Source organism: Alternaria arborescens, assembly GCF_004154835.1.
Source record: "Alternaria arborescens strain FERA 675 chromosome Unknown contig_1, whole genome shotgun sequence".
NCBI classification, from domain to species: domain Eukaryota; kingdom Fungi; phylum Ascomycota; class Dothideomycetes; order Pleosporales; family Pleosporaceae; genus Alternaria; species Alternaria arborescens.
In genome coordinates, this window is record NW_021167856.1 from 566,599 (window position 1) to 587,735 (window position 21,137).

The window sequence follows — 21,137 nt, forward strand, 5'->3', positions numbered from 1 at the left end:
TGACGTCCAAGCCGGAAACGACATGCCCACCATCATAAGGGAGCAATAAGCAAGCCTTAGCCCGAACAAGCGATACAAAAATCTCTCATTCCGTCTTGACCTTCCTTCGCAGTCTTGGTACCCGCACTAACCGCGGCTGTGGCTCATCTATATAGCGGAAAGCCAAGCAATCCGCTCGTCTTGTCGCGGCACCTTCTGTGGTGCACGCGGGGCCAGGGCTCCTATGGTGCGTAGATTAAAAAGCGTCGGTGGAAGATTTGTATCCGGTGGACGTTGTCTGTGCATGAGTGGGTAGTACCAAAGTGACTGGTGCGTGTAAGAGGTTGGTATCTGATATGTGCCGCTTGGATACATGATGTCGATGTACATTGTTCCAAGTAGCGCGGCAAGCTTGGCAGCATTGCGCAATGTCGATCTTTATAGTGAGAACAGATTCACAGTCTGGATCGGATTCTCATTTGGGCTCGACCTCTGTCATGTGACTAGAAAACGTCTGGGTGCCACATGTGCAGTAAGATACTTAGACCACTGCTTGGGTATGCGAACTTTGTGGACTCAGCAAGTGTCCCGACCAAGATTTCAATTTCTTTGTATATGTGCCACATTCGGCTGCGTAAGCGGACGGGGACAACCATCCAGGGGCGTGCATTAAAAACAAAGACAGATTGATGATAGGGACCCACCACTAGAAGACGTCGAGGTGATTGTAGAATGAAACAGGATACACGATTGGTGACAGAACGCTAGACGTGCCCAGAACTCCTACCATGCAAGTGTAAGTACGACCTGCCTCCACTGACGTGTGGATATCTGAAGTCGCTGATAAGGGACTTCGCCAGACTCCGCGCAACCACTAAATAACGATCACAAGACGCCTGTCGCTCAACATAGCTTCAGAACATTCCGACGTGTTATTGCGCCACCTTTGACATACTTGGCGTTTGTACGCCAGGTTGTGCAGTGTGACCTGCGATCTCCAAGACGCTCGTCGAGCTCTCGCTACTACCTTGCACAGTCATGCCCAGCGCTCGTCGTGCGTACTCTTTCTGACCGTTCGCCACATGGTCTACCGGTGAGTTTGTGGTACCATTGCCATTGGTCGAGCCGTGTTCCGCGGTGGCAGCGGGAGGCTGTAACCATTGCACACTAGTACATCGGTTCACAAGTCGTACGGTGGTCTCGTCAACGGGAGCAAAATGATTACCGCTTGAGACGAGGAGGTGGAGGAGCCGCAATAGTTCTTCACGCTTATAATGCGGTGGCTTGCTGATTTGGCTGTGCATGAGTATCGGGTATAGAACGCGGAGGTAGGTATGTCGTAATGCGTTTGCAGCAGCCGAATCATGTGGTAGATCTATAAGGTTTCGAAGGATGACGTCGACCAGGACGTGAAGATCGTTGGTGTAAAAGTATTCGGCCGTGGAAGGATTACCGAAGAGAAGGTAAAGCACTTTGAGGATTAGAAGCTGAAGGGAGGTCTCCGACTCGCGGTTCAGAAGAAGAATCAAGTTGCATCCGAAAGTTTTGTAGGTCATTCCGTGAGTCGAGATAGCTTTGATGACCCGATTCGTTATTCCAGGTCGTCCATCGCTATGACGGCTAGTCGACGCTACAAGGTACTGTTCGTTCAAAACCAACTGTTCTGGTGTCAGCTCAAGACTTGGTAGGGGGTACGAGCAGACAGACCAGAACGCGTATCACAGGATAGTGGTATGGATCGTCAGCATCGTCGGAAGCACCTTCTATGATCTCCAGCAGGTAAATAATGAAGGCGTCATTCACCGCAGCTACACAACAAGCGTTAGCAATGGCTTTGAGGAAAGATGGGAAATGGTGCCGTTGCCATACAAAAGTCGTCCCACGTCAATCGCTGGACCCGTGAAGATTCGTAGAGCAGTTGTAGAAGTAGTTGATGCAGAGTGGTCTCCTCTTGCACGCTCGGCGTTTGCACCAACTCAACAAGTCTAGCAAATGTGCCTTCCGAGTGCATCATCTCAAAGATATCATCGTCTTTGCTATTGCGACCATCGTAGAGGAGGAAGGCGGCCACTATGTGAAGAGTAGGGTTATCATCTTCCTATCGCATTGGTCAGCCTCAGGCTCAGCCAGCGACCATGCGCTCCGGACATGCACCAACATACCTGCAAAAGACAATATATTATCTGCCGCCGTACATATGCCTTGTTTGAGGCAAAGAGGTCGCCCTCGAGCATGCGAAAGATGCATTTTGCGACGCTGAAGTCGGTTTGGAGGTATTCGGCTATTGGTGGTGGTCAACGTTGGTCACGGCAGAGGTTGGAGATGCGTACATCTATAATTCGTAGTGACATTAAGGAAGGATCGCAGCGAGTTGTCGATTATCTCGTGCTGGTGACAGCGCGTCGAGACGATATCGTCGAGTTCTGTGTAGCGTGTTAGTCGAGGCTGTTGGTGGGGTTGCCAGGCGCTCTCACCATCCCAGAACTGTTGCTCATTCTCGAGATCATACGACACCTCAAATGCCATGTCGTAGTCGCGGGTCTCTGACAACAATCATCCTCTCCAGCGATCAAGGCTGCCGAGGGCGGTGCAGAGAGGCGCAAACTGTTCGTTGTCGGAGCGTTGATGCGAACAACTGACCATCAAGACGCCGGAGATTCACCGGCGTTAGCTAGTGCGTCACCGATACTGCTTGGGGTATAGGGTAGTCTATTGTTACCACACGTTGGCAGTTGCATTCCAACATGCGAATGCCCTCACGTACCTGTCACTCTAGCTTCATCGCCAGTTTCTTCTTCTTTTCTCCTCTGTCTAATCTCTGCAAATGAACGTGTGCCCTAGTGACCCACCGATAACCACGGAAACGTAGTGACACGTCAGACATTCCGACCAACACTCCAATGCCATCACAATCATCCTCTCCACCAAAGCGCAGCTTTCATGTCAAGCGCGAGAGCCCAGGCGGTGATCTGCGAGTACATTTTGAGCGCACCAACGTGGTCATATAAGCTTGGAGGCGTGTGCTTGTTAGCGACGGCATGTCAAATCCACGCCCTTCATGCCCCTTACCCCTCTGCATGTCACCACGCCCTTTCCACAGTTTTCAACAGCTTTCTCAAAGATGCCTCTTCGGGCAACATTCGTCAAACGGAAACAGGTATTAGAAATCGTATTGATGAACATGGCTCAATGTTTCCATATAGATGGGTCAACGCAACTAGCTTCCAGCGCTCCCAATGCAATGCTGCACGGACTCAGGTCCTCCACTTGACGTCTAATAATACAGTATGTAATCCACCTCGGTGCACATCTGTCTTGTCCAACTATTCAGATCTCTGTCGTATATACATCGTTTCGTAGCATGTCTCCTGTCGTTTGCACTTATTCCTCACCAACTACCTCTTGTTCCCGACAGACGACGCAGCCCCGGCCCACTGCACTCTTGATAACATGTGCATGCGCTACCTTTGCGCCCACACTTCTTGTCCACCTTCCGCCGCTTTCTTGGGCATCAGCGGCAAGTTGTTGTTGTAGGCCAGCTGCGACACTCGCGCTAGCACTCGTTTTGGGTAGTAGACAAGTGAGATGGAAGACGTGGCCACATGCAAACCCCACAAGCGTGTCGCGAGACAGAGGCATAGGCCCACCCTCGACGGTGGCGGCCTCTTCTTCGGCCGTGGGGAGCGTAAAGGGACGGTGGCACCCCACACAGTGGCCAGGAGGGGCTTCGCCCTGAGGCGCTTCGGCAGGAGTGGGATCGAGGTTCGGTGCTGTAGTTGTTGAGGATACAGCCGTAGGTTTCTTGTCAGCTTTAGCTGTAGCTTTTGCTGCGGTTGCCGGATCGATGCCCTTGGGCTCAATGTCGATTCGCCCTTTTGCGTGGCGATGGTTCTCGTGGCCTTCGCCGTCACATGGTATGACTTCAAACTTGACACCCCGTTTTTGGCCGGCACGTAATGTGTCCATACCGGCCGCTACTTCGCCCCGAAGGACTCTCGCAACTCCTTCTGAGATGGAGTGTTGGATTTCGTACTCGCGCACCATGCGGCCTATGCCGTCCCTTAGCCCTTCGATTTCGAGGCCTTCGGGAATACGACGGACGAGTTTGATGGGGTCTATTGCTGTGCCGACTTCTTCAAGCAGACCGCGAATGAAGTGAGGTTTGTCCATGGAATAATTCAAGAGATCGTTCCAGAGTTCAGGATCATCTTGCTCCTTGGCAAAAGAGATGGCGAAGCTAACGTCCGAGAGTTTCTCAATAATCAAGTACAAAGCGTGCTTAGTTTGACCAGTCTTGGAGAGGATGTGTCTGCAGTGGATTAGCAAATCAGGTAAAACTGGTACAGCAGGAACAGTCTCGACTTACACAAGCTCTGGAATGTACTCTCTCCTCTCACACTCGGCGGTGGCTTTGCTCAGATCATAACTTTGAGATTTGCGCAGATACTCCATCAATAGCGGTCGATCATACTCTGCGAACAACTCCACCATGAGATCCGCAAACTCTTCTGCAACGATCTTGCCGTCAGCCGCCAGGCGGTCTTCAGCAACCCGTTCTTTAGCCGTCTTCGCTGTCCGTTCATGCATGTCCGGCTTCCAGAGCTTCCGTAGATAGAAGTGCAGGAATGGCCTGAACGCTGGGCCTTTCGCCTGTAATTGGCTTTTAACGTCACTCGCAGGAATGGTACCACGGCAGCCTTCCTCTACGAGAACATTAATGGCTTCTGCCGAGGCTTCTTCCAATTCCTCCAGCTTCGCTGCAGCTGACTTCATCTGCTCTTTCGAAACACCCATCATGATGAAGCCAGGGATGTCGTCTCGTACAGCTTCTACTAGGTGGAAATCCCGTATGAGAGTCATAGCCGCATCTGCATTTTGCAACCGGATATAGCAGCGTAGTGCTTCTCTTTGTCTGCCACTGGCAAGGAATAATTTCGCAAGGCCATCTTGCAGTATCCGCCAGTCTCGACCTTGTATATCGCCCTCGATAGATTCCTCTGTGACATCGCCAGCAGAAAGCTTGCTTTTGATAGCCTCAACGACACTATTTATATCGAATAGGTCTGGATCCCAATCCTCAAGCAGGTGCTTGAAGCGTATGCGATCATGTATGATGTAGTGACCAAGAATCACCTCATATACCATCGAAGGCAATGGAGGTTGCATGGGTTTCTTAGGGACGAAGGGCGAGATCTCGTTGAAGTGGTTTGTCTGTGCAAACTTCCACACCCAATGTTCCCATCTTGTGGAAGTGCCGAGTACGCGACCAGCGACCTTGCCTGCTTGCTTCCAGTCGCCAGAACCGACAAGCTGTTGCACCCATAGATCCCCAATACGACGCTTCTCTTTTTCTACTGCTGAGTTTTGATTCGCTCTTGTGGCAGATAGGGTCGTCCGGGATGCGCTGTCGTCCGCGAAGAACTCGTGCAAGCTTCCTAGTTGCTTTGTTGGTGTACTGGGATCGGAGCTATCTGAGACTGACTGGGAGACAGACGCGATGATCTCGGGGTGGTCCTCCAGAAGCTCCCAGGCATCCTTGTAGTTTTCGTGCTCGAGTTCCCACTGGAAGTGATCTGATAGTTCTCGCTTGATGGCCAATACGCAGTCGTATGGACTCTGTATGAAGACTTTCAGGCCTGCTGTTGCAGCGTTCGGATGTACTTGTTGCTGACGCTTGCCAGATATTGAACCAGCGGCATTTCCGGCGCTTGCTGAAGACATGGAGGGCGCCCTCGAGGGCGGCTTATCGGAACCAATGGGAAGGTTCATTACACTTGCTCCAGAGCTGAATATGCGTGCGGTGGCAGCACCTACATCCCATATTCCACCCCCGATGGCTTCTAGTGCGCTCCTCTGGGCCGGAGTCATCGTCTTTGGATGTGGTACATACAGGGTTCCCAGATGGTAGTCGGCAGCCGAGAGGCTTTCAAATCGGCTGACGGTCAGAGAATCCACTTCGACTTCATCTGAGGTTGCAGCATCGATGAGTTTGAGCTCCGGAGAAAGACCGTTTGTGCGACGGTGCCTTCCCCCCCTAGGAGTCGTGTCGGGCCCAGAGACTGGATTGTCATCATCGTCGCGTGTCCGGTATGCAAGAACAAGAAGCAAAGAAGGGGTATAGAGCGAAATGCCAGAAACAATACAGTCGTCGAAACGAAGGAAATGAACCACCTCGGCGCTTCCAACCGATCTCTCACCAACATCGCGACCAACGCCAGGTCCACCAGGCTGTACGTGAACGACCCATGCGGCATCGCCCCATCCAATGATGAGCTTCTCAAACTTGTTCTGCTTCTTCGGGTCCTTGGATGCCTCGGGCGAGCGGTTGTGCGGTAATGTGCCTTCGGTTTTATCCGCAAGGTGGTGGCCATTCATGCTCATTATAGCATCATCGTCAGACTCGAGCGATCTGTCATCAACCCATTCAATCCGTGCTTTCCACACGCCAGCCATCTCCTGCCATATGCGACGATTTGGCTTTTCGATGAAGCCAATTCTCTTCCAAGCGTTATCGGAGTCGGCACTGTCGAGGTGGAGATCGGTGCGCATGATGCGAATGCCATGTTCATTGGACCAAGCTACAAACTTCCCAGAGAGGGACCATTTGATGGCAGTTATGGTGCCTTCTCCGGAATGCAGAATGGTATCCTTTCCACTGTGTCCACCGAGACCTATCGCTCCAAGCCATCCTTGAGCTGTCTGTGACGCTGAGCTGGTGTTGGCGTTGGAACGTACACCGGTCGGCCCTCCTACAGTGTGAATGAGCTCGCCAGCTAGTCCTCCAGATAGGTAAGAGCGATCGTTCTTGTAATCCGGCGAAAGCGCAACCGCTTGCACGGGGCGTCCGAAGTTTCGTAGCGTGACGTCTTTGGGATCGATCAGAGATGATACACATACGTGCCCGTCAATGGAAGAAGAGGCTATGTATATCTGGTTCGAGGGCGTCGACGGCACCTGGGCTTGGCGTGGTGTGCGGGGAGAGGCTGCATTGCCTGCTGGCGAGTCTGTTCTTCTGGAAGATGCATTTGTCTGGTCTGCTGACCGGAGATCGGAGGCGGTGGGCACGAAGGGCTGCGAAGCCAACAGAGGCGATACCGATAGGGCTGTCACTGAGGCAGCAGGATGCGCGTTGTAGGTGCGGAGGATTTGGAAAGAAGGGATGCTCAACGCATGGATATTGCCATTGTGGGTGCCTACAATCTACGTACAGTCTTAGCATTCGGTCGATAGCTTGTAGGGCTCATGCACATGAAGCATGGAGCTATGACCGTACCATCTTGTCCCCAGCGACCATGAAGGTAGCTGTCGCGTCGCCGTTCCGGTATACGGGCCCCAGATCTCTTGTCAGTCGGCTGTACTTGAGCTTCGGCTCTTCGTCGACATCGTCGTCGTCGTCGTCCGAGTCGTGCTCGACACTCTCTTTCCCTTCGCTCGCTACCTTGTCGACGTGTTTAGGGTCGCGCGCAGGCGTATGCGGCTCGTCTGGGGTATTTTCCGCAGCCATGCTGGCGGCATGAGCTGCGGCGGGCGTGGTAGAGACCTGGGAGAGCTCCGGCGCGTGGAGGTGTGTGAGTGTTGGAGGTGTCGATGCCCTGTCGATCTAGGCCTATGATGCTGGCCAAGCCATTCCCGCGGACTTGCAAGGGTCTAGCTCTCCGCAAATGCTCCACCACTCTCAAGATTCATCGCCTCCGCTGATTGCTCGCCGCTGGAAACTATGTCCGAGACAGATTTGCGCTGGCCATGACGGCTTACCAACGCTACGTGTCCAATGCCTTGACACGCTGTCTTGCCGCGCGCCTTCCGCTAAACACTCTACCGTTGTTGCGCACCCCCGCAGGCCGACTATTCTCGACAACTAGCAAATATGCGAAAAAGGTCGACTTCGGTCAAAAGCAGGAGGACCTAGTCTCGAAAGAAGAGGCGGTAAAGGAGAAGCAGCAAAATGCAAATCGCAAGGGCGCCCGGAAGAATGCTGGCAAGACGTCGTTGCGGAGTATTGCGGTTGAGGCACAGAGATCGCGGGCTTTCGTAAAGTCAAGAGGAAGAACACGCTTCATAGATCCGGACGCTGAAACCAAAACGGTGACTGCATACTGTGCGGCTGAAACCTACGACATTACTGCTGCCGCTCGGCTTGTCAAAGCCCAGGGCTATGAGCTCGATCCCTTCCAGACCGGCTTATACCCGCAGGTCATACATATTCAGACTTCCGAACGACCGTCGGAGGTCAAGGATTTCCAACAAGGCGACATATTCATCTTTCCCTCTGGCACGGTAGTGACATGGAATGTCCGGGAAAGAGAAGCACTGAAGCTGGTCAACCAAGTGCTACCAGCAGCAGCTGAAGGCTCACATCTCGAATTGCTCGAAACCGAAGACCTGGACTACCTCGAAGACCCCAGCAAAGAAACTAGCGAAGTAGTCGGCGACACCATCGTCCTCGGCACAAAAGCAGAGCCAGTGTCTGACAACCCAACGTCATCTCAACCCGATGAGTCTACCAACCCCACCGACCAGCGTCACGAAGTAGACACTGTCTTGGCAAAAATAGCTTTCTCCTCTGGTCTCGCTCGTAGCACCAAGCTTGCCGTTCTAGAAACTCTGCTGTCAGCCTACCAAAACTCAACCCGCGATATCCCCGCCATGCTTGCCTCTTCCAAAACCATCTCTCATCGCCGCAGCGCCCCCTTTACACGCTCCTTTATCCTACGCAAAACTGGCGAACTGTTGTCTCTCCGTGCTCAGTTAAACCTTTACTCGGAGCTTACCGACAGCATGCCCGACATCTTCTGGGATTCGCGACACGAGCTGGGCTTGGGCGAGTACTACGATCAAGTTGGACGCGCCCTGGATGTTGGGGTACGAATCAAAGTGCTCAATGAGAAGATTGGTTTTGCTCAGGAAATTGCTAGTGTGTTGAGAGAGCAGTTGAGTGAGAAACACGGGTTGAGACTCGAATGGGCGATTATCGCACTCATTGCTGTAGAAGTAGTGCTTGAGTTCTATCGGCATTGGGACGAGCGCAGGGGTAAGGATGACCCGGAGAGTACTGAAGCGTTACTCAGGAGTCATTTGGAAAGGTTAGCGGAAACGAAGCTTTGAAGAGAGGACCGAGAGTGTCTTATGATAGCATTTTAGCGCAACGATACCCCACTCTAAATTTACGAATACCTTGAACACGTCAGAAGCACAAGGTACAAAGGAAAAATCTCGATTCTACAGACCATGTCAGCCCAGCATAGGGGCACAGATATTTACAAAATTTTCCATAATCTTAGCCATGCTTGAACCCGTCTACTGATCGTCAAGAACGTGCAGATACTTCTTCTCTTCCCTCTTCTCCTTCTCGCTCATGGGTGGTAAATCATAGTAACTTGAGCTTCGGTAACCCTTGAGGTACTCAAAGGTCAAGCTCTTCAACTCGACAGGGTCAATGTCCAGGTCCTTGAAAGTCTTTGCATCCTTGTCAATGATCTGGTCAATGAACTCGCGCTCGACCTCATCAGCAGAGTGGATGGGCCACCAGAGAAGCTTGTTGGCATAGTGTGCGACAGGCTTCAGGAGGCGCTTGGGAATGTTGACATGGCGACGCGGCTTCATGGCCTCCTTCTCAACGAGCTCGTTGATCTCAGCCATGGAGTACTCTGTCGGGCCGTAGAGTTCGTAAGTCTCAGCGGCAGTGGTGTCGTCATGCAGCATCTTCTCAAGAGCCATGCCGACATCGATGACATGGACGGGGCGGATGCGCTCTTCCAGGTTGTTCGAGGTGATGATGTTTGAGGGGGAAGCGAGACGGTGGAGAAGACGGTCCTCGAAACCGAACATGGGCGCAGGGCGAACAATGGTGGTCTCTGGGTAGATGGAGCGTGCTACTTGCTCACCCTGAGCCTTGGTGCGGTAGAACTCGGATGGTGAATCCAAGCGTGCGCTGTGAGATGAGACATGAACAAATCTGTCAATGTCGTACTTGGCGACAGCATCCACGATGCGCTCTGTGCCGTGGACGTGTACGTCCTCCAGGTCAAAGTTCTTGGTGGGGTAGTCGCGACCAATGAGGTTGTAGACAATGTCAGAGTGTCGCACGCTCTCTTCGATGGACGCAGTGTTTCGGAGGTCCATCTCGACGAAGATGACTCTGCCCAAGTCTCCGGCGACCTTCAAGTGACGCTTTGCCATCTCCTCGCGGAAGGGGACTACCACTGTACATCCTGAACGGGCTGTTCGTGCTGTTAGCGCAATGCACTCTGGCTTTCCAATGACGTGCACACACCCAATCGGTTCACAATGTATCGTCCTAGAAATCCAGTAGCTCCGAAAACAGTCGCGGTATATCCTGCGTGTGTGTGAGTGTTGATCTAGCAGGCGGGTAGGGGTCGCGGCGTACCTCCGAGCGAGGATCGTCCACCGGAGACAGTCAGAATCGGCTTTCCAGTCCTATGCCGTTGTCAGCACTCGTTTTGGCGTCGCAGGGTGCAGTCGGGCGGACCTAGTTATCCTGACGTCCGAGTTGAGTTGTTGTCGGCAGACGGAGGTGGACAGGTTGGCGACACGCTTCAAGGGCATTTGCGCCGACAGCGCCACTGGCGACCGAGCGCAGCGGAGTGGCAGCATAGTTGCGGCGTTCAATGGCTGCTGGTATGTCGAATGGAGCTTCTTGCGAGGCGGCTGCCATGTCTGGACGTCCGTGGTTGATGGCCTTGGCGCTATGCGCTAATCGTAGCTTCCGCCGCAACGCCATGACAGCAACAGAGTCCCGCCCTCCAACAACAGCCCAGCTCTCGTCATTTCACTCCTCCGACCCCGAACTCGACCCCGTACCCTCTCACCCCATCGAAAATCCCGTACGCAACAACCATGGCCATGGATACAGACACGATTCCGAACCTTCTGGGCGATGCGCGGGACGAGGCACCCGAGGAACTCCAGGAATACTTCATCGCCTTTGAGGACTTTTGGGAGCGAAAGCTATGGCACGAGCTTACCGACAAGCTCATCGAATTCTTCGACCACCCAGAGAGCGCCAAACAGCGGATACCCTTCTTCGAAACCTTCATCAAGAGCTTCGCAAACAAGATCAACCAGCTGAAGCTCGTCACCCTGGGGCTCAACACAGCTACACAATACAAGGGTAGGATGGTCCTTTCGTCGTAGACAGAAACATAAGCTGACCCTCACAGACGACAAGGAACGCCTCACCTTTGTCAACGACCTTGCAAAGAGCGTCAACAAGCCCGCTTCACAAGACGCCTACGTATACGCCACAGTCGCCGCCGCCAGCATACAGCTACGGTTAAAGGATGAGGAGGGAGCCAAGAAGAAGCTAGACGAGTGTGAACAGATACTGGATACCTTTGACTCAGTCGAAACCGTTGTGCATGCGTCTTTCTACCGAGCAAGCGCAGAATACTACAAGTCCAAGCACGAGTTCGCTGCATACTACAAGAACGCCCTGCTGTTCCTCGCCTGCGTCGACCTCAACGACCTAGAACTCCGCGAACGCCAGTCGCGCGCCTACGACCTTAGCATCGCTGCCCTCGTCTCAGACTCCATCTACAACTTTGGAGAGTTGCTCCTACACCCCATCCTCGACTCGCTTGTCAACACCCCACATGCATGGCTTCGCGATCTTCTCTTCGCCTTCAATCGCGGCGACTTGATGGCCTACGACGTGCTCTCCAACAACATTACCAAGGTCCCGCTTCTCAAGGAGCACCAGACCTTCCTTTACCAGAAGATCTCGCTATCCGCTCTCACAGAGACCGTCTTCCGCCGCCCACCCCACGACCGCGCCATGACCTTCTCCGAGATCTCGCACGAGACCAAGGTACAACCAAACGAGATTGAGCACCTGATCATGAAGGCGCTGAGCTTGGGACTACTTAAGGGTCAAATCGACCAGGTTGCCGAGATTGCGCGTATCAACTGGGTGCAGCCCAAGGTTCTGGACATGAAGCAGATTGAGGGCATGAGGACAAGGTTGAAGGAGTGGGACGCCAGTGTCAACCAGCTAGGTAACTGGATCGAGGGTGTAGGAAAGGACGTCTGGGCTGCTTGAACGAGGATCATCTCGCAACAGGTCACTGGTATACGCCTTTTAGAGCACGTCGTCTCCACTTCCAACAGGTGGCATGCATCGACTATAAGCAAGACGCGCGGTTGAATGTAATCATAGGTAGTGGCCATAGACGGTCAACGAATGAAAAGACTTATGACTCCATTGCACTCGATGACTTGTGTATTATCTACCATGTAGTCCACTTCTATTCCCAGAATCCAGTCGAAACCACCACGGCTCCCGCAAGCCATGCAGGGAACCAAACCAACCAGACAACAACTTGCGTCCACATGCCCCAAACATGCCACCCAATCGCGCTCTGCACAAGAACATCCGTTAGGTTGGCTCCTAGCAGCTTCGTTATAGTTTGCATAACCAGAACAGGGTTCAGCATGGCCAGCATCAGCAATTGCACTCCAGTAATCCCACGATTGTTACTCCTGCGTACAAAGCTCAATGGCACGCACAGCACCCCAACCAAGACACTCAAACTAAAGTTCAGCGTTGCCAGGGCTGCAAGGAACATGCCTAGCAGTAGCAGGGAGAAACATTGGAGCAGACAAAGGGCTTGCGGTGTCAGCACGTCGGGGGCAGACCACCAAAAGAGAAAGGTTATGATGAGTGGAGCGAGCGTGGTTAGATTGCTGGCTGTGAGGAAAAGGTTGGAGAGGTGGTCGGCGTCCCAGTTGTTGAACAGGTATAGGGGGATCAGGCCGGAAGCATGGGCTGTGAGGACGAGAACGAGGGGAAGGAGGAGATGACGTTCTGTTATCGTCGTGCTGGCTTTGGGGACAACAGCCAGGGAGCCGTCTTGTTCGACGAGCTCAGTGGCCGGCTGTTTAGATGCAGATTCTTCCTTCTTTTCTAGTTGCTCCATCTTAGAGTCAGTGTCCTTCTTCTTGAGCTCGTCTTTGGTAGTCTCGTTCTCGACTGTCTTGGTGTCTGCCGAAGAGGACTTCTCGGTTGACGCCTTTTTGGGTTTTGTGGCAGCGGGGTTGCTGACAGGCTCTGTGGTACGTCCGCTCTTCACCCACAACGCCATTGCCGCGATGCTGAAGTTGATGGCGATCAGCATTGCCGAGGGGAGATATGTGCCAATGCTGACGAAGCGTTTATCTTGTAGCAAAAGGTAGAAGAAGAAACTCTGGTGCAGATGTTCGAGGAGGTTGTTCAGGCTTCGAAAGAGCGATTCGACGGTTTTTCCAAGTGACATCTCGTCATGCCAGCCGTCCCCAACTGTCACCAAGGTAACGGCGTCGACGTGGTATGGAATAAAGGATGAATGAGGCCCAGTAGCGTGACCAATGCCTTGCGAGAGCATACCTCGAAGCATGGTCTGAAGCCGTTCCTTGTAGGAGTCCTTGTGGTCCCACATGCGCTGGATCACACAGCCGATGCCCATCTGACCGGAGGCAATCTGCACTGCAGTGTTGAACAGATCCAGGTTGGGGAGTTGGCCGTTTGTGCCATCGTATACGACATGCAGCTTGTCGTACCGATGACCCCAAGGACCAGCGGGATAGTCTACAGCGACAGCGCCTTGCAATGCACCACTCTTGATCTTCAGGCTCTCAACGTAACGTGTATCGTGTCCCTCGTGGTAGGCATCAACCCAGGCCTGCGAGCCGATAGTGCTATCCCCAGGAATGAGCAGGATGATATCCTTACTCCAAAGACTCCAGCGCTTGAAGTAGCGCGCCAATGTGAGAACCAATGCGACGCCAGAGTTGTTGACCTCGTCTGCCATGTTCTTCCATGCTCCAATCAAAACAATGGCTTCGGTTGCGTCTGCGCGGGGACCCTGGAGGATAGCATAGACGTTTTCGTTCGCGATGGTCCGATTCGAGACGGTGTAATTGTAGTGCTGGGTTGCGACTTTGAGGTTCTGTTCACGGAAGATGGCTTCGAGTCGCTGTGAGCGCCTGTTGCATAGTCAGCTTCAGGTTTGCAAGTTCCAGTCTGCATGCGCACTCTGCGACGGGCTTATCTATCAATCCATGGACCTCATGGCGATAGGCTCGAAAGACATTGTGCTCGCTGCCGGTAAAGTAGGTATGTACTTGTCCCGGGAGGAGCGCATTCTCAGAGACATATGTCCTCCGCGAGTATTCATTCAAGGGGAGTACCAGGAGCCATCCTATACCAATGATTATGCAGAGCGCGGAAAGGTAGGGCGGTAGCTTGAGTAGGCGTTTATCCTGCCGGAGCGCCAGTATCGAGGCTTCACGTGTTTGTTAGTGGTCGGTCCATGTCATGCGCGCCCAGAGCTAGACTCACACAGAAGAGCCATGTTGACGTCTCAGTCGCCCGTCATGTAGGAGAAGAGAGAGAGAGAGAGAGCAGAAAACGAGTTGTGTCCTTGCCCTCTGCCCAGCATCCCACATATCCGTCTGGGAAGGTGCTAAGTCGACTCGAGCGGGAGGATCGTCACTAGCGCCCCGTCGACCCTGGACCCTAGTCCCATTGTAATCTTCCAGTCTGTTCATCTTAGCACAACACAACGCGCCTGCATAACAACCACCCTAAACACTCGGCGTGCTCGCGACGACGATGCCTATAACCTCGATTCCCCAGATAAGCCCTGCGCGGATACGGTCGTATATCCTGCGCCTACCATTCTGCACAAAGCTGCTAGTTGCGGCCATTGTAGGACTATGGGTTGCGACGATTCCGTTTCCGTGGATTAGAGACTTTGGGGCTTTGGAGCCGGCCAAGATGGATCTGACGCAGAGTATGTTTGTTCTGTTAATACCGGGGGATTGAGGCCAACTACAATGCTTGTCTTGTTGCCATGTGTTGCGGCGCAGGCGTACCATGACCGAGGCAGGCGCGGAAGTCACGGAGCTGGGAAGAAGACGAAGAGCTAATAGAATATACCTGTAGTGCACCGACTCAACTTGTTTCCCTTGCTCCATTGGAATTTCATCCACATGATCTTCAACCTCTTCGCCGTAACACCACTTATCGAGCGCTTCGAGTCCGAATACGGGACACTAGTCACGCTGGCGCTCTTCACCGGGCGTAAGATATATCCGGGGTGACATGCACAAAGTTCAAGCTGACCATGTGGCAGCTTTCGGAACCATACCAGGAGGCGTATACACCTTGTTGGAGAAGTTTGTGCTGAGGAGTAATACCTCGGTCATGGGTGCGAGGTATGCCAATTCCAGGTAATCCGTGTATGAGGACATACTAACAGAGACAGCGTATGGGTGTTCCTCCTGCTATCAGCCGAAGTAATGAAGACACACAAGGCGAACCCCTACTTTAGGTACAATCACACTTTCCCTCCCCCAGCCCGATTGTAACTAATCGGTTTCAGTGTCGGACCCTACAAGATTCCAACTTGGACCACACCACTCATTCTTATCGTTCTGACCAGCATACTCATCCCGCACGTCAGTCTTGTGGGCCACCTGTGCGGTGCAGGCCTCGGCTACCTCTGGGCTTCCGGATACATCAAGTTCCTTGTACCACACGAGAAGATCTTGAGATGGATTGAGACGAAACTGAACCTGCTCGGAAGGTTACCGCACTACGTCAGTGTCGACCAAAAGACATACGGCCGCTACGGCGTGCTCCCAACTACGAGCGTGCCGCTGAGCAATAGGACTCCTGACGGTGGACAACGACTTGGGCCGTAGTCGAGTCAAACGAAAGATTTGGGCTGTCGATTTGCTACCGGCGTTTTTGCATTGCGCGGAGTCTACGTCGCCACGAGGCGTTGAGGTGTGTTGCAGTGCTTGTAATACGGACGATTGGTCTTTCTGTACAGATATGTAGACTTAACGTGATACGGCATAATTCTAATGTTCTCCAAGGCAAATCTAGTTGTTCCCGACCATGGTTCGCCATCTTCCGCCTTGGTTTGCAGCCACTAACACTAGTCCTGCAACCCCCTGGTGCCCCTCATCCAACAAACTCTTCTTATCCGCCCCACCAACCACAACGACCAAGTTTGGCAACTCAGACGTCGGTTTTCCATGGCAAACCTCTCAATATATAGAACTTTCTTTCTAAATCTTCCATCAATCAGCTCCATCATCGCTTGGTGTAGCGACTTCCCGTCTCCTTGGTGTAGTTGGTTATCACGTGGGTCTCATATTACCATATATGACTGCTAGAATACAGCAGATATCCCAAGGCCGCCAGTTCGAGTCTGGCAGGGGACAGTTGAATTTTTGCGCCTGCGCAAGCCATGCGGGTGATTGGGCCTTGCTTTTTGCTTGTCTGCAGTGTTGCACATGCGTCGCTATTCATCATATTTTTTGGAATCACAACATTAATATGTGGAGGAAATTATGGTGTACCGCGCATCAATTTTTGAACCTGCTAAGGTAATACACAACCATAATTCCGACGCGTGGCTGATTTCTGTATCACTTTTCCGCAAATGGTCCATGTTTTTGTCAATGGGGTCGTGACGTTTCTCGCACGTAGCAGACTTCACTGCAGATTCCCACTACCAAAAACGGCAACTACAACAAGGCGTAGATTACAGCACTATCAGAGGGGCAGAACGATGAGGGGCAAAGGTGCGAGGGGCGCGGCGGGGTGGTCTTGGAGGGGCAAGCCTGGGTTATGTTGAGGGAGGGGCACGCAAGACATCTCGTGAAGTTGCTCACGGCTGAGCTAGCGTAACGATATGAAACGAGACGAAATATGCTGGTGGGTCTGTCGTGATCAAGTGATTGTATCTAGTTCCTTACAAGGAGATTCTTGTCTGTCTGCCAAGGGAAGCATTTTTCTCACCAGCGCCTCAAGTCAAGGTCAGCAAATCTCGATCACTTGGATAGAAACATCGTTCACTTCAGTCAATGCAGAAACTCCATTGATGAGTCTAAGTAGCTTAGGCCGCCCCTCGAATTCCACGAAAATCAATACACGTATGCGCTTGCAGCTGATCTGGGGGTATTTGAACCACTTCCCATTGGACTTGAGCCTGGACTTAAGCCACCTCTTCGTCTGTCAGACCCAAGGATCCTTTCGAGCTCCTCTGCTTGCTTGAGCACATGTTGGAAATAACTACCTTCGATGCTCCTCTCAGCCATGGCGTTGTTGTCCTGCAGTACATTGAGGCAGAAGAAAACCATGTTTCCTAGGAAAATGTTGCTCTTCATGTCAACTTGCGATGCGACCTCATGGGCACTGACCTCTTCACCATCGTTGATGTACAGCTTCGTCGTGTATGTCGCAGTCTCGAAATCAATGTGTGAGAACGGCGCTTTGAGCGCCATCTCCGCGAGAACGAGCCCGATGCGGAAGATTTGGATATGTTTGGAGAGGTCGCGACTGTCTCTTCTCTCACGGTTGCTTTTATAGCATTTCTCCAAGGTGCGCGTCGTCAATGACTGGCCAGGCGCTGCGGTTAGCATGCTGATCCACTTTCCATCCTTGGTCCTGCGCCAGCGTATGTTCGAACAATCGAGGAAAGACAGCCATTGGCTCCCTATCAATCGGAAACAGCCTTGCGCGACGCCAGTTGCTATCGCGTTTTGATCCTGCGAGTATAGTTTTTGTGAGCCAAGATAGACGTTCTGGTCGCGAATCGTACTCGATAGAGGCTCCTTGTATTCCAAATCACAGAGGAGATTTGTCGGCGGATTCTTGACGATGAAACCTGCCGATGTAGACAAAGTTGGTACCATGTAGCAACTATCCTGCGTCTTGCTTGCAAGAGTTGACAGGGCAGTGGCGAGGTCGTTTGCGACCATGGATGGATCGTGGACGGCCTTGATGGTAACGGGCTGTACAAGGACTTCGTGGCTTGTTCCATGCATACTGAGTAAAAACGCAAAGTCGCGCCTATGAACTCGAGGAACTGAAATGCCGATGTGCAGTCGATGGCTCAATGCGCTGCACCGATGAAGCCGCTCAGCGTCTTTCTGGGCACGAACAACATCTAGTAACTGGCTCTCAATCGTGTCTGACCTCCTGTCTCCGGCCCTGATGATCAGGTGCCGCCCAGGGAGCCGTTCAATCTCTGAGAAAATTTCCACGTGCTCTTTTTCGAGGTAGAAATCAGAAAGGCGTTCCAGTGTGGCGAGCTTCTGATTCAGCCGCTTGAGACGCATCTCTAGGTCGTATGATTTCCCCAGAACGCTCAAGAAAAATCTGCGCGACCATGTACTCTTGCGTTGTATCTTTCGGAGGCATTCTTTGACTCGTTCTTCGTGACCAATATCCTGGTTTTCTCCATAGTAGGTGCGCCCTTGCTCAACTTTGAGAGCAAGGCCTCTGATTCGGCTGATGTCGCTCTTGACGTTCCTTGTGATTATGTTGATAGTACCGATTGTGGCTGTTACGCGCTCATGACCCTCTTTTCCAAAGAGAATTCTAGTGTAAATATTGGGTCGATGAATCTGAATGTCGTACTTGTATTGCCAGTTGTCAAGAGAGATTCTTGCGAATTCAAGACCCTCCTCAATGTCGAAAAGTCGCTCAGACAGTAGCTTCCACTGTTTGATTTGCAGTGCAAAGGTGTGCAGAGCCTTTACTGCTGTATAAAGACTTGAGATAGTAGCCAGCACTTCAGCCATGGCGTATTCAGAATGACTGCCGTGTTATCTTGAAGACGTAGTTGGTACGTAATTTCGATGACGCAAAGCGCACGCGGAGTAGGCGGAAAGGACCTTTGAGCTATGCGCAGCTCGATCGCGATAACATGCAGCTACTGAGGGTAGATGTTATAACGCACGGTGTCGTCTAGAATGTAATGTGGGTACTGAGTGCCAGGTCGAGCAGAGGCGGGTCGATGTGATGGATCAAAAGAGAGTAGCCAAGGATATTAGATAGTTGGTAGCATGACCCATGAAATATTGCGGCTGAACTAATGCGAACGTTCAGCTCGTCGGTATTGGTGTGGGGTATCGCGGCGAGATTGGTTGTAAGCACACTGCACAAGGATGAGGTCACCGTTTGGTGGTACTCAGCCCCCAACGGCCCCCAACGATGTCAGAATTGGGCTTCCTGTTCAGGTGTTTAGGTCGCACTAATCATATGAGCCTAAATTCCTCCATCTCCTTGATTCTGTTGACTTTCTGACCCCACTCAAAGATTCCCTCTGCAATGGGGAGCGGTGCAAGAAGAAAGATTTGACGCATGCCTGTTATCCCCGTAGTACCTTGCCATCAACACTGGTGCATCTCGACTGGCGCCACAGAACAAGCTCTTGAGTGACTGATCTCTTCCCCTGGCTCAATCCTACACTATGGCACCATCTTCAGCTGAAATCGATGAGTATGATCGACATCCGAGCCACCTTCGGTCGCGTTCAGGAAGCTATGTCGATCACATAGAAGAGAAGACGAGATGGGACCGGAGAAGCCGCGAAAGAGAGATGAAACTTTACCATGACAGCCGCTATGGTACAGCCTCATTTTCAAGGTCTTCCAATCAACCTACGCCTGACCGACTCGGCGTTCCTGTATTTGAAACAACAGGAAGGACGCGATCGAGTTCAGATGCGAGCAGAAGACCTAGAGAACCAGAACGAAGGTACAACACACAGGAGGTGCGCCCGAGGATTGTTCCAGTCGACAGGTACGATCTGACCAGCGAGCCAATCTTACCCAGTCAGTCAACTGTCGTGTATGAGCGAAAGATGCAGCACCAGAAAAAGCCAAGCATCAAGGTGGAAATCCACCAAGATAATCCTCCCTTGTCCATGAGCGGCACCACCTTTGCGCCAAAGAGGAGCCCAAGCGCTAGTCCAAGATCACGTACTGCACAACCTCAGCTTCAGTACCAATATGCAACAATTCAAAACAAGCTCTACCAAATCAGCAGTACATGCGCGCCATACATCGACGTTGAAGCAGCAGAGCCTCAAGACCTCACTTTTGAAAAGATAGTTGAACAGACTAAAGCCTTTTCTTTCGATTTGCGGGTGTGGGCTCATCTTGCGAACATTGAGGGTATAGCCAGGGTCGATTCACGCAAAAGGGAGGTCGTGGATGCTGCATCGCGAAGCCTGGACCGCCTGCTGGATCAGATAACGACCTTGAACGACGCTTGTTTCAGGGCCAAGCCGCGGGATCTAAAGTTTAAAGTTCTCCCTGAAGTCGAAGATGACAGCTTGTTCGAAGATGGAGATGACGACAGGTACGTGCCTGTAGGACGCGAACACGATTGTGCTGACAGATGGTTTCAGCTGTGATTTAGACCCTACAGAGACTCTGAGCTTCGCTATCCATTCCAGTCTACACAGCATCGAGCTGCAAATCCAAAACCTCAAGCGCTTGAGTCGGACGCTGCAAGAGGCCACACCAGATGCGAAGAGCGAGGTTATGGCGGTCGCGGGGCTCGTAGCGGAGACAGTAAAGTACTTTGGATCGCAGGAAGCATTGAGTCGCTGATCAATAAACGAACAAATTGCTGGGAGGAAGGGGTTGGAGGACGGACGCCATGCGAACTTGCATTAGCCGGATAAGAGTTTGTAGTTTCTTGGTTCATTTGAGAGATCATTTAGCATATGTGCAAGGTGCGAGGTTACAATTGACGTGTGCTTTAAGGCGATCGCGTTTCCAGATTTCGGTGCATTAATCTTGCGGCGTGAGGAATGTGGCATGTGTGAAGAGCGATGGGTTGGTTGTGGCTGCTGGGACCCTCGCGTCATGCCTAGGTAAACTAAAAGCCTCCAAGATTGGAAGGCAGGGCTCGGCGCAACCACTGCAGCCACCACCGTCGTGTTTTACGAGAACCCCACACGCTATATCGATTGGGTGGATGGAAGATCCAAATCACCGAGGACCGTTGGGTCCTGAACTGAGCGTCGATTTCCAAGAGCTTCTACGACGCGTTGCGAGCGTGAAGAATGAAAAAGAGAGGCTGGTCAGTACGCTAACCTCACGCTACGTCATCGCTGTTCCCTACTTGGTCGAAAGTCCGGCATAACAGTAACAAACCAGACGTTGGCAGTGGCACCATACTCTCGATTTCAACTCTTCGCAGTATGAACCACATTGTCTCCAACTGTTCTGTAGATGGTACGGTGCCTCCCGTCAGAACTTCGGGGAAAGATCGCCATCCATGGTCCATCGTGCATGTCTGGTTCCAATCCCGGCATACTGAAAGTCTCGATACACTGAGCGAGGGAACA

The 21,137-nt window shown here is 52.3% G+C and overlaps 9 protein-coding genes across 9 annotated transcripts; 4 read left to right on the forward strand and 5 right to left on the reverse strand.

Annotated features, from left to right (window-relative positions):
* Nucleotides 1–911: 911 nt before the first annotated feature.
* Nucleotides 912–2,505, reverse strand: AA0111_g216 (hypothetical protein; the record flags this gene model as incomplete). The annotated part of the gene is made up of 6 exons (XM_028647900.1): nucleotides 912–1,637; nucleotides 1,687–1,787; nucleotides 1,849–2,077; nucleotides 2,142–2,260; nucleotides 2,310–2,402; nucleotides 2,454–2,505. The coding sequence occupies 6 exons, from the start codon at nucleotides 2,503–2,505 to the stop codon at nucleotides 912–914; spliced, it is 1,320 nt and encodes a 439-aa protein (XP_028511693.1).
* An 855-nt stretch (nucleotides 2,506–3,360) lies between these two features.
* On the reverse strand, nucleotides 3,361–7,483 carry AA0111_g217 (hypothetical protein; the record flags this gene model as incomplete). Its single annotated transcript, XM_028647911.1, has 3 exons — nucleotides 3,361–4,288; nucleotides 4,346–7,179; nucleotides 7,253–7,483. 3 exons carry the CDS (start codon nucleotides 7,481–7,483, stop codon nucleotides 3,361–3,363), a joined length of 3,993 nt encoding a protein of 1,330 aa, XP_028511694.1.
* A 239-nt stretch (nucleotides 7,484–7,722) lies between these two features.
* On the forward strand, nucleotides 7,723–9,084 carry AA0111_g218 (hypothetical protein; the record flags this gene model as incomplete). The annotated part of the gene is made up of 1 exon (XM_028647922.1): nucleotides 7,723–9,084. One exon carries the CDS (start codon nucleotides 7,723–7,725, stop codon nucleotides 9,082–9,084), a length of 1,362 nt encoding a protein of 453 aa, XP_028511685.1.
* Nucleotides 9,085–9,276: 192 nt separating this feature from the next.
* On the reverse strand, nucleotides 9,277–10,593 carry AA0111_g219 (NADH-ubiquinone oxidoreductase subunit; the record flags this gene model as incomplete). Its single annotated transcript, XM_028647933.1, has 4 exons — nucleotides 9,277–10,199; nucleotides 10,253–10,315; nucleotides 10,367–10,416; nucleotides 10,469–10,593. 4 exons carry the CDS (start codon nucleotides 10,591–10,593, stop codon nucleotides 9,277–9,279), a joined length of 1,161 nt encoding a protein of 386 aa, XP_028511686.1.
* A 243-nt stretch (nucleotides 10,594–10,836) lies between these two features.
* On the forward strand, nucleotides 10,837–12,037 carry AA0111_g220 (putative 26S proteasome regulatory subunit; the record flags this gene model as incomplete). The annotated part of the gene is made up of 2 exons (XM_028647945.1): nucleotides 10,837–11,110; nucleotides 11,160–12,037. 2 exons carry the CDS (start codon nucleotides 10,837–10,839, stop codon nucleotides 12,035–12,037), a joined length of 1,152 nt encoding a protein of 383 aa, XP_028512273.1.
* A 205-nt stretch (nucleotides 12,038–12,242) lies between these two features.
* AA0111_g221 (hypothetical protein) lies at nucleotides 12,243–14,327 on the reverse strand (the record flags this gene model as incomplete). The annotated part of the gene is made up of 3 exons (XM_028647956.1): nucleotides 12,243–13,959; nucleotides 14,009–14,258; nucleotides 14,315–14,327. The coding sequence occupies 3 exons, from the start codon at nucleotides 14,325–14,327 to the stop codon at nucleotides 12,243–12,245; spliced, it is 1,980 nt and encodes a 659-aa protein (XP_028512140.1).
* Nucleotides 14,328–14,752: 425 nt separating this feature from the next.
* On the forward strand, nucleotides 14,753–15,681 carry AA0111_g222 (hypothetical protein; the record flags this gene model as incomplete). The annotated part of the gene is made up of 5 exons (XM_028647967.1): nucleotides 14,753–14,768; nucleotides 14,921–15,058; nucleotides 15,111–15,192; nucleotides 15,243–15,308; nucleotides 15,360–15,681. The coding sequence occupies 5 exons, from the start codon at nucleotides 14,753–14,755 to the stop codon at nucleotides 15,679–15,681; spliced, it is 624 nt and encodes a 207-aa protein (XP_028512275.1).
* Nucleotides 15,682–16,914: 1,233 nt separating this feature from the next.
* On the reverse strand, nucleotides 16,915–18,576 carry AA0111_g223 (hypothetical protein; the record flags this gene model as incomplete). Its single annotated transcript, XM_028647978.1, has 1 exon — nucleotides 16,915–18,576. One exon carries the CDS (start codon nucleotides 18,574–18,576, stop codon nucleotides 16,915–16,917), a length of 1,662 nt encoding a protein of 553 aa, XP_028512274.1.
* A 1,064-nt stretch (nucleotides 18,577–19,640) lies between these two features.
* AA0111_g224 (hypothetical protein) lies at nucleotides 19,641–20,394 on the forward strand (the record flags this gene model as incomplete). The annotated part of the gene is made up of 2 exons (XM_028647989.1): nucleotides 19,641–20,140; nucleotides 20,190–20,394. The coding sequence occupies 2 exons, from the start codon at nucleotides 19,641–19,643 to the stop codon at nucleotides 20,392–20,394; spliced, it is 705 nt and encodes a 234-aa protein (XP_028512142.1).
* Nucleotides 20,395–21,137: the final 743 nt, after the last annotated feature.